The sequence below is a fragment of the Rutidosis leptorrhynchoides genome, chromosome 7 (genome assembly GCF_046630445.1).
Source record: "Rutidosis leptorrhynchoides isolate AG116_Rl617_1_P2 chromosome 7, CSIRO_AGI_Rlap_v1, whole genome shotgun sequence".
Lineage (NCBI taxonomy): Eukaryota > Viridiplantae > Streptophyta > Magnoliopsida > Asterales > Asteraceae > Rutidosis > Rutidosis leptorrhynchoides.
The window spans coordinates 105,787,962-105,800,577 of NC_092339.1; the positions used below are offsets into that span (position 1 = coordinate 105,787,962).

The 12,616-nt window shown below is 33.5% G+C and overlaps 1 protein-coding gene across 1 annotated transcript; it reads right to left on the minus strand.

Moving 5' to 3' along the window:
- Positions 1-218: 218 nt before the first annotated feature.
- On the minus strand, positions 219-983 carry LOC139859494 (uncharacterized). Its single transcript, XM_071848277.1, has one exon. It carries the CDS (start codon positions 981-983, stop codon positions 219-221), a length of 765 nt encoding a protein of 254 aa, XP_071704378.1.
- Positions 984-12,616: the final 11,633 nt, after the last annotated feature.

The following is a 12,616-nucleotide window of genomic DNA, read 5'->3' on the forward strand; positions in this document are numbered from 1 at the left end:
AAAAAATTTCACCGGGGGCAAAATTGAAAAAATTGAAAAAATTTGCACTAAAATTTCGAAATCCACCGGGGGCGGGCGCCCCCTCCCTTATACACTGGATCCGCCTCTGACTAAGACCATTCGTAATGGTGACCGATGTCACTTTTGGTGTCACTTGCCTTTTTGCACTTTTTTGCTGAGTTGGACGTGTTACTTTTCTGAGTGGAGTGGTGGTGGTGTTACTTTTCTGGTGTTACTTTTAGTGGAATGCTGAGGTGACATTTTATTTTTCTTTTTTCTTTTTTCTGGTCTTGTGAGGCCACTGATTCAAGCATTACAGAAGGCCCTTTTTGATCACCTCTTGTGTATTGCCCTTGCCAACCAACAGGACAATTCTTCCACTCCCAATGCATACAATCTATACTACCAAGCATACCCGGTAACCCATGTTTTTGTTCGTGAAAATTATAAAGTCTAGCGATATCTTCGGCAGTGGGTGTTCGCAAATATTCTCTAGCAAACAAATGAAATACGCATTTGCAGAAATAATCTAAACATAAAGCGGCCGTTTTCTCACCTATTTTTATGTATTCGTCAAACAAATCGGGTGTAGTTCCATACGCCATTTGACGTATGGCCGCTGTACACTTTTGAAGAATCGTCAAACTTTGACGACCTGTTGCATCGAGACGTTCCCGAAAAAACAAAAAATATTCAGGAATATTGGTACTATTAAAATTAGATATACCTTCCACAATTCGGAGAAATAACTGACGACTCATTCGATAACGTCTCTTAAATTTATTTTCGGGATACATTGGTGTCTCCGAAAAATAATCATTATATAACCTTATAGCAGCATCTTCACGATCCCTAGCAATATAAACCCGGCTTCGAGGGAATCGTGAACTGCTTGCTTCTCCATCGACTTCTTCTTCCGTTAAACTATTAATAAAACTAACAATTTTTTCATCATCGGAATCATCATCAAGAAACTCGAGCATCTTGTAAGTATCTTCAATTTTGAAAAAAATAAAATTGTTGTTTGTATGTTATTTGATTAAAATAAAAGAATAGAAGTAGGATTGATGATGTTTGTGTATTAAAAATTCATGTAATGTATATATATATATAGAAAAAAAATTACTGATTTTTTTATAGCCAACGGCTATATGAAACAGACGAACCAGTGTGTGCCACGTGTCACCAACGGCCGTGACCTCCCCCGTTTCTTCTCCCCAAACGCGAAAGTGACGGCAACAAGTGGCGCCTGGTTACGGCTTATCTCCGGCGTTTCTTGTGCCACTTGGACAAGTAACGGGGTCACTTAGGACCCGTTACGAATGGTCTAAGCCATGCATAACGCTTTTGACGCATAACATGATACGTTTGTCACATTTATATTTAGATAAATTAGTTATATAGATAAATTAGTTAGTTTCTTTTGAAATATCAACTACAAATAATAAAAAAAATTAAATATTCATCACAAAAATCATTAATTAAAGAGTAATATATTCAATTCTCCAATAGAAAAGATATGTTAATAAATCATTTTTTTAACAATAAATATGAAAGTGATTTGAATTTAGATTTTAAGCCCTTAAAATATTTATAAACACGCAAATATAACTATTATAATATTAATTATACATGACGCCTCTCCAGAGTACCATTATTTTGCTGAAGTGATTAACAACTTATTTTATTGAAATGACTAACAACTTTTTTAAAATTACACTCGCGAGTTACACTTTTATTAAAAAAATAATTGTATACAATAATTTCTAAAATAATATAACTTATATTTTACTAATGTTACGTTCCATGACAAATTTTTATTGTACTCTAAATATTACATAGTATATAATTTATATATTAAAAAGATACTAATTGTGAGAAATAAAATTGTAGATATTAAGTTACTAACATCTTCTATGCATAGTCAGTACTATAGCCCCAATCATAGCTACTAATAAAATAAGACTAGGAACCAAAACCAGACGAAATAGTAGGTATAAAATAAATTGCCCAATGTTTTCAAATTAGTCTAACTTCATACCTTTCCGGCATAAACCAATTGGTAGTAATGGAACGTTTTCATCATCTAAAATGAAGAAAAATTATTTTCCACAGGTATACTACGCTCAATCTCTATTCCCTGAAAGCTAACTCACAATCTATGGCTAACTTAGGGCTAGAAAGATAGGTTTCTTCATACAAAGCCAACCGAGAACTTTACTTCGACAGATCAAACCAGCTACGATCGAGGATTCACGCCTTCCCTTCCGCTTACACCATTTCTTTGTGAATGAAGTTAGACGGGCTCTTAAATTCAAAGGGAATTTTTATAATTGGTCAACATCACGGGCTCTTATACTCAATGGAATTTTTAAAATTTGTCAACACCACGGGCTCTTAAACAATTTTTATACTTTTTCTATTCTTTTAGTATCGCTATTTACATACCAATATGAACTGCAAATTACATTTTTTGCACGGTTTTTTACACACCCGTGCAACTCACGGGCTCAAAAACCTAGTATATATATATATATAACAAAAAGTTTTTCTTGATTGTAGTTGAAAGTTATTTATGGATTGTTATATGTATACATTATATATATTATTTACAATTATTATTACTATTATTATTTTATATAAAACTACTCCATATAATTTAATTTATTTACTATACTTACAATGTACTAATTTATACGGAGCATCGTTTTTATTTATTTATTTGAGTTATAGGATTAAATTAAACAAATGCCATGATGCAAATCTATATATATAAGTTGATTATAATAAATAAATTAAATTAATGAGACATATACGGTAATTATTTTCTTTTTCTATTTCCAATATAATTTCATTATCACTATTTACATTATAATATAATAATTTATTTTTAAAATATAATTAATCTCATTATTTAACATACAATTTCAATTTGTGTTTCAGTTAGTAGGTCAAAGTAATGTCGATCTTGGTTAAAAATTGAGTACTGATCGAACTGTGCTATTGTATTTACTCTTTTCTTTTTAATATGTTAGCTTGAGTGCTGTTGCTTATACTTGTAAAAAATTGTATAGCGTATGTTTTGCAACTGCACTCATTGTATGTAATGTTGTATATATATATTTTTTTTAATAAAAGTTGCCTTCCAAAAATTAATTTTTTTTAATAAACACATAAATAAGTTTGTTTATATTCTAAATTATTGCTTAGGTGTTTGAATATAGTGTATACCGATCGTGCATTCTACGAGCTAATCATAATTAATCTTTTATCTGATTTTTTAACGACCGTGCATCGCACGGGCTAAAATTCTAGATTATGAATAGATATGTACGTATCTATTATTTAATTATTTATTTATATATGGTTTCAACACTATTTAAATTAATTTTAATACATATGTACATGTATATATTACAAAACATCAGAATGGAACACACGAGCTCAAAAATCTACCATATCAATTAGAGAACCAAGTAAGTTTTAATAGTTTTATAAAACCCCAAGGGGTGGCCTAGTGGTTAGGTGCTTGGAAATCTCCAAAGGAGACCAAGGTTCAATCCTCACTACCCACACTTTGGGGGCTTGCCTTTAAAAAAAAAGTTTTAATGGTTTTATTTAACAACTGTGCAACACGCAGGCTCAAAAGTCTACCATATCAGTTAGACACTACCAGAAGTGTCTTTATTCAAAAAAAAATTGTATATAATTGTCTTTACCACCATCCAACGCACGGGCTCTAAAACCAACACAACGGACTCTTAAACTCAAAAAAATAATGAAAAAGATATTAATTGTGAGAAATAAAAAAAAATTGTAAACGTTAAGTTACTAACAACACTTTAAAAATTTGTCAACACTACAGGCTCTTAAACTCAAAAGAATTTTTAAAATTTGTCAACACCACATACTCTAATTCTGATACATAATCTATTTTTTTAATCGCTATTTACATACCAATATGAATTACAAATTACATTTTTTGCACGATTTTGTATACACCCGTGCAACGCACGGGCTCAAAAACCTAGTGTATATATATATATATGTATATATATATATATATATATATATATATATATATATATATATATATTGCTAGGATCAAGGGGGAAGTAACCAATCAGGGGGAAGTATGGGGAAGCAATTTTTTTTCGTTTTTTGAAAAAATTTTGTTCACGAACATTATAGATTGGATGAAAATATGAACATTTAATATATATATAGTAACCAATCAGGGGGAAGTATGGGGAAGCAATTTTTTTTCGTTTTTTGAAAAAATTTTGTTCACGAACATTATAGATTGGATGAAAATATGAACATTTAATAAAGACAGTTTGTGATAAATGTTTTTATTTTGGCGAGAAAACGCTCGAAGAAGTAATATATAACAATTATCGTGTTTTTCGAGCGTATGTTGAGGTTTTAGATATTAGGGTTTAGATATTAGAGTTTATAGGGTATAGATATTAGGGTTTATAGAGTTTAGATATTAGGGTTTAGAAATTTATGGTTTAGGGTTTAGATTTAGGGTTTAAATTTAGGATTTAGATTGAGTTTTTAACACGAACGGTTTAGAGTTTAGGATTTAAGGTTTGAGGTTTTGATTTTAGGGACTAAACCCAAAACACCAAACCCTAAACCTAAACCATAAACCCTAAACTCTAAATCGGGCTAAATTTTACTTCACAAAACATGAAAAAAAAACGTGAACAATCTTCACGATCAATATTATCTTGAATGTTATATTTGTCGATCGTTTTCCCGCCTAAATAATAACATTCATCACAAAGTGTCTTTTCTAAATGTTCATATTTTCGTGTGCTCTTGATGCCTGAAAAACAATTCCAAAAAAAAAAGAAAATTTTTTTTTTTGCTTCTCCCCGATTGGTTACTTTCCCATTGATGTTGACACTATATATATATATATATATATATATATATATATATATATATATATATATATATATATATATATATATATATATTGTTAAATCCCCAAAATAATTAAGGATTTAATTATGACAAAACAGAACTTATTTGCACTAAAATGTAATGTGCAGCCAGCACAAGTTTGTTTATGTTTAGATAGCAGATATTGCTGTGTCGAGTGGTTAAGTATGCTGCCTAGTCTACCAGTACAAGGTAGACAAAATTTTTCAGTTAGCACAGGATGTGTACTCAGCAATTCAAGAATATCAAGTGACTCAGCAATGAAGAACCATCATAGCTGTAATGCAGCTTACTACACAAGACAACTATGCTCCATTACAAGCAAAGTGGTTTCCTGAGTGGTCTACATCAATTGTTGTAACGACCCTGAATTTTCCAACTTTTATTAATAATATTTATTATTAATGCTTGCGTTTTAATAAATATATTTTTATACATTTACTTGTTACCGTAATTGACTTTACATGTCCCGACTCATCTTTGTGACACACGTACTTTTCACGAATAATATTTTGAATATTATTCACGTTCATGATTAATTATTATTAATCATTTTTAATTAACTATGTTACTAGTTAATTACTTGGGCTTTATTTATTTAATTGTTGCATACTTAAATGGACTCATGTTAATGGACTTGGAAGCCCACCCTACTTTTTTTAATGGACTACTAGTTAGCCCAACATTAAGCTAGTGAATTATTAAGGCTTAAACTTAGATTAATTAAGCTAATGAGGAGGCAAAGTTGTCACAAGCATGCTAGTAACTCTTTTCCATACATTTAACTTTAAACCATTCTAAGCTTACACCATCTTCCCATGCATGAAAGTGAGTTTTGACCTTTTCCCTTTTGTGCCCAAACCGTCGGCATCCTTGTGCTTTGAGGGAGTTCAATTTTCATTTTTTGTTACTTATTTGCTAGCCTTTCACTTCATTTTTCACACACATACTTACACCATTACTTTTTCTCTCAACTTTCTCTCTCACTTTTCTCTCAAATTGTAAGTAATATGTTTCATTTTCCTTCTCCTTTTTCCTTTAGAAACAGAAATCAATCATCATCATTTCATTAGTTTGTTGTTTGTTGTTTGTTTATTGTTAAAGATCAAGTTTTCTAACTTGTATCTTCATGTAATCTTGGTTACTTCCATCTTTTGTTTGATGAAGAACCAAGAACAAGAATCTAAACTTGTTAGTTTATGGTTTTACACTTAAATGTTATAAGATTTAAAGTTCATAAGCTTTATAATCATACTTGTGTCATGTTTTGTAGACTTGAAGTTTATTTCCTTAAGATCCAAACTTTGATTTGAATCTTCTCAAGTATGAAACAAACATGAACATAATACCTGTAACTTTAGTTTATTTCTTTCTTTTGTAAGTATTTTAAAGATTGTAATGTTGTTATTTTGGTCAAGTATTACTAGTTAAACTTGATCTCATATTTCTTGAAACTAAAGTTAACTTTATAAGTTCAAGAACATGGAAGTATAACTTTCTAGTTATAACTTCATACACTTGTGTTGGATCTAAGTTTCTATAGCTTATGGTCTTCTAATTTTGTTGAAACAAGAGCTTATAAGCTTATATACATTTTACAAGATGAAAATCTAAGTTTCATAACTTATGGTTGATTAAAGTGATGATCCAAGTTCTATAACTTAGGATCTAACTTAAGAACACTAGATCTAGACTTTCTAGTCTAGGATCTTTAAGATCTAACTAAGATCTAAGTTCTACAACTTAAGATCTTGTTTATTTAGTTTACTTTCAAGTTTGTAGCTTAATATTACTATTAGAACTCATGTATGTGTCGGATCTAAGATCTTGATGTAACTTTGGTTCATCAAACTACTTACAACCCTTAATTGAGTTGTGTTACATATCTTAGACTTACACTAGCATTATGATGGTCAAAACTTGGTTAATATGATGCAAACCCATCAACGAGTTGTACACTTGAAGCTATAAGCATCAAGGATGAGAACCGTGATGAGCATCAAGCACCAAGAACCCACCGGAACACCTTACTTACTATTTTATGGAACTGATCAATAACCTGGGCTACTGTAAAAGTTGATTTCCAGCTATTTTGGTTCGAGTAGATGATTTTCCGTTTGGACCTCGTCTTAATCCGAGTTACGGTTTAGGATTTATGGCCATCCGAAAGTCACTACACCCTTTTAACGTTGTGCTAAAATTTCTGACCTACTCGCACTTAAAACGTCGCCACGGTCAAACGAAGATGAGTTTGGTTCTGGAAATTGGTCAGCCTCTAGGAGACTCATATATGGAGCCATGGCCACTAGTCTCACCTCATTTCAGTTTGTATAGAGGTCGTGGCGATTGAACGAAATCAGCCTTTATTTCAAACTCTATTCTTGATTGAAACTTACTTTACACTTTTTGATTAATGATGAATGATGATGATACTTGAGACCTAATTTACATACTTTTAAACCTTTGAGAACGATTTACTGACTTAGTGACTTTTGACTTAGGTTGAGGACCTTTTGGACAAACTACTTGCTTACTTTCCCGAATCAACTTTACTACTTTTCACTGTGAGTTATAGCATCCCTTTTTACTTTAACTATTTTGGGACTGAGAATACTTGCGCGTTTTACATTTTACATACTAGGCACGAGTACTTAAACTTTATATATGTGTGGGTTATACAACGGCATAAACTTTTCCCTTAGCTCGGTAACATTTAGTCATTGGTCTTTGAACCGGTGAACTTGAATCTTAGATATGGATCCATAGGGTTTGACATCCCCACTCGGGCTAGTAGTGCTAGCATTTAACAGGTGTTTAATACTTCGTAAACTTACACACTCGCCAAATGTACTTTTAGGGGGTGTTATTTACGTTAAGTTAGTTACCAAGTGCCCACGGTTATACATATACTTTTCATACTATTTTTAAACACTGAAATCTCGTGGCCTACCTTACATTATTGTTATACTTAAACTATAGCTCACCAACCTTTGTGTTGATGTTTTTAAGCATGTTTTTCTCAGGTGCTTAAGAGGTTTGTTTTCTTTCGCTGTTGTAGTCTTGCTGTAGACACCCGCTGCTTGTGTTAGAGATGTCTTCGCATGAAACGTTTATCTTGCATTCACAAACTTTATTACTTTTGAACAATGTATTCGTAACGACCATTGGGTCACGTACTATTATTAATTGCTTCTATTCATAGAAGCATACTTTCATTGTAAAACATTTGATGTTAATTAAGACATCACCTTTTCTTATGAATGCAAACTTATTTTAAAACAGCATATACTGTTTGACCTTGTAATGATCCTGTTGTTGATGATCCGTACACGTTGATTTTGTACGGGGCGTCACATTTGGTATCAGAGCATTGGTTGTAGGGAATTAGGTTGCATTAGTGAGTCTAGACTGGACCGAGTGAATCAACCGAGTATGATTCACTAATAGGACTAATCTACAACTTGCTAGTTTACTTGTTTCTGCGGAACTTGCTGCATGCTGCTGTTTACTTTTACTGCTATATGCCGTATACTGTTACTTGCTTTCACTACTGCATGCTATTATCTACTTTCGATTGCATGATACTTGTCATTATTACCATGCTACTTACTGCTATAGATGATCTAGACTGTCGTAGTTACTTTGCTTAATACGTACTTGCTATATGACTTACTGACATGAAAAAAGTTATTTTTCCTTGTTCAGATTTCAGATATCCCGCCCGTTATCATTTTGGAGAGCGACTCAGACTCATCTGCCACATCGCCTGCCATTGTTGCCGATTCACAGATCCCGTCCTCTCTACCCTCCAGCGACTCTGGCGCTTCGTCCTCTGGGGACAGTAGCCATGCACCCGACCCAGTGATCATCTCAGATGGACACGAGGATCCACCGGAGATTCCAGCTCCACTTATCCCAGGACCTTCGGAGCCACAGCACCATTCCGGTGGTGCTATGATTCCTGGGGATCATGGGAAGGGTCCGTTCCATAATGAGTGTAACCATTGGGTCAGACGCCTTCCTGATGGACGTGTCGTGTCGATTCCATCCGGCAGATACCGACTGATGACTACTGGCCGAGCACATCCACCTTTCGATGATTCCGACGACTCATCATCCGATGACTTCAGCGAGGACGATTCCGACGAGGTTTCTGACAAGGACCCTGAGGAGACGCCCGTGCAGCCGCCCTCTACCCCGCCGAAGAAGCGGTATCGTTTCGATGGTACTGTTACTCCAGGGGTTAACGGAGGTAGGTCATTCGTTAACGCACATGGACTGAAGGTTAGAGTTACCGCCCGTAAGCGGCTTGTGCCGTATCCTGCTGATCCATTCATACGTAAGGCTCCCCGTTACGTAGCATCTACTTCTGGTGCTGGACCGTCTGCACCACCATCTCCACCAGCATCATCTGCACCACCGGCACCACCTGCACAATCAGCACCGCCTGCTTCACCAGCCTCTCCCTCTGTCGAGGAACTGACGAGGGAGGTGGATACCCTCCGTGCTCGGGTAACTGAGCTCGAGGACCAGATGTCCCATATAATGGACATCCTTTACCCACCGTCACCATAGGGCTTTTGTATTAGATTTCATTATGTAATCCCGTTTGTAGTTTCATGTTTCACTCATGTATTGTACGAATCTTATGCGAATGTATGCAACTTTTAATTAATGAATGGAACTTTGGGTTGTTTAATTTTTGTACGATGTTCCATTTACGTTATTGTATGATGATTTTGTGATATCTGAATCTAATTGCGTTACTTAATTAGCATGTGTTATGTTGATTCCATATTGGTTACCATATACTGTATTATTATTATTTGAATGCTGGATTTTGACTTGAGTCAAAATTTTTGTTTAGAAGATCAATGGCCAACGGAAGATCAACGCCCACAGTAGCACAGATCGAAGAAATGATAGCCGAACGGGTAGCCGCAGCTATAGCGGAAATGAACCCCCAAGCTCCACCGGTTATCCAGCACAATCATAACGGGTGCACATACAAGGAATTCCAAAGCTGTAAGCCCCACAATTTTAGTGGTACTGAGGGGCCAGTTGGACTTACAAGGTGGTTTGAGAAACTAGAAGCTATGTTCCATGTAAGCAACTGTTCAGAAATGAACAAAACTAAGTATGCCTCCTGTACACTGTCGAACGGCGCCCTAACCTGGTGGAACACACTTGCTCAAGCTACGGGTATTGATGAGGTGTATGCTACCCCGTGGGAGGAATTTAAGGGGGCCATGATTGAAGAGTATTGCCCCAGGACAGAGATACAGAAAATGGAGGCAGAGTTCTGGGATTTGAAGGTTGTGGGAACCGATCTTGACGGTTATAACCGAAGGTACTTGGACCTAGATTTGATGTGTCCCACGATGGTTACCCCGGAATTTAAGCGAATGGAACGATACTTATGGGGACTTTCCAAGACCATTCAGGGAAATATCACCTCTTCTAAGCCAACCAGTGTCCCAGAAGCTATGCGCATGGCGCATACCCTGATGAACCAAATCACCAGCAAAGAACCAGAAAAGGCCAAATCAGAATTGGGTAGTAGTGAGAAGCGTAAGTGGTGTAGTGACCCGAAATTTTCCATGTTTATATATATTAAATGAAATTTTTATTTACATGATTAAGTGTTTCCAACATGTTAAGCAATCAAACTTGTTAAGAATTGATTAATTGAAATAGTTTTCATATAGACAATTGACCACCCAATTTGACCGGTGATTCATGAACGTTAAAACTTGTAAAAACTATATGATGACATATATATGATTATATATATAGTTAACATGATATTATGATAAGTAAGTATCTCATTAGGTATTTTAACAATGAGTTATCTACATAAAATTGAGTTTATGGAATTAAGAAACTCGAAACGATATATATAACGATTATCGTTAAAACAACGTCTTACTAAATACATATGAATCATATTAAGATGTTGATACACTATGTTTAATCATTATAAATGATAAGTAAACATGTCATTAAGTGTATTAACAGCGAACTACATATGTAAAAACAAGACTACTAACTTAATGATTTCGAAACGAGACATATATGTAACGATTATCATTGTAACGACATTTAAATGTATATATATCATATTAAGATATATTAATATATCATAATATCATGATAATATAATAATTTAACATCTCATTAGATATAATAAACATTGGGTTAACAAAATTTAACAAGATTAACTTAAAGGTTTCAAATCAACATTTACATGTAACGACTAACGATGACTTAACGACTCAGTTAAAATGTATATACATGTAGTGTTTTAATATGTATTCATACACTTTTGAAAGACTTCAAGACACTTATCAAAATACTTCTACTTAACAAAAATGCTTACAATTACATCCTCGTTCAGTTTCATCAACAATTCTACTCGTATGCACCCGTATTCGTACTCGTACAATACACAGCTTTTAGATGTATGTACTATTGGTATATACACTCCAATGATTAATTCTTAGCAGCCCATGTGATTCACCTAACACATGTGGAAACCATCATTTGGCAACTAGCATGAAATATCTCATAAAATTACAAAAATATTAGTAATCATTCATGACTTATTTACATGTAAACAAAATTACACATCCTTTATATCTAACCCATATACCAACGACCAAAAACACCTACAAACACTTTCATTCTTCAATTTTCTTCATCTAATTGATCTCTCTCCAGTTCTATCTTCAAGTTCTAAGTGTTCTTCATAAATTCTATAAGTTCTAGTTTCATAAAATCAAGAATACTTCCAAGTTTGCTAGCTTACTTCCAATCTTGTAAAGTGATCATCCAACATCAAGAAATATTTCTTATTTACAGTAAGATATCTTTCTAATACAAGGTAATACTCATATTCAAACTTTGATTCAATTTCTATAACTATAACAATCTTATTTCGAGTGAAAATCTTACTTGAACTTGTTTTCGTGTCATGATTCTGCTTCAAGAACTTTCAATCCATCCAAGGATCCTTTGAAGCTAGATCTATTTTTCTCATATCCAGTAGGTTTACCTACTAAAATTAAGGTAGTAATGATGTTCATAACATCATTCGATTCATATATATAAAACTATCTTATTCGAAGATTTAAACTTGTAATCACTAGAACATAGTTTAGTTAATTTTAAACTTGTTCACAAATAAAGTTAATCCTTCTAAATTGACTTTTAAAATCAACTAAACACATGTTCTATATCTATATGATATGCTAACTTAATGATTTAAAACCTGGAAACACGAAAAACACCGTAAAACCAGACATACGCCGTCGTAGTAACACCGCCGGCTGTTTTGGGTTTGATAATTAAAAACTATGATAAACTTTGATTTAAAAGTTTTTCTTCTGGGAAAATAATTTTTCTTATGAACATGAAACTATATCCAAAAATCATGGTTAAACTCAAAGTGGAAGTATGTTTTTCAAAATGGTCATCAAGACGTCGTTCTTTCGACTGAAATGACTACCTCTTACAAAAACGACTTGTAACTTATATTTCCGACTATAAACCTATACTTTTTCTATTTAGATTCATAAAATAGAGTTTAATATGAAACCATAGCAATTTGATTCACTCAAAACGGATTTAAAATGAAGAAGTTATTGGTAAAACAAGATTGGAT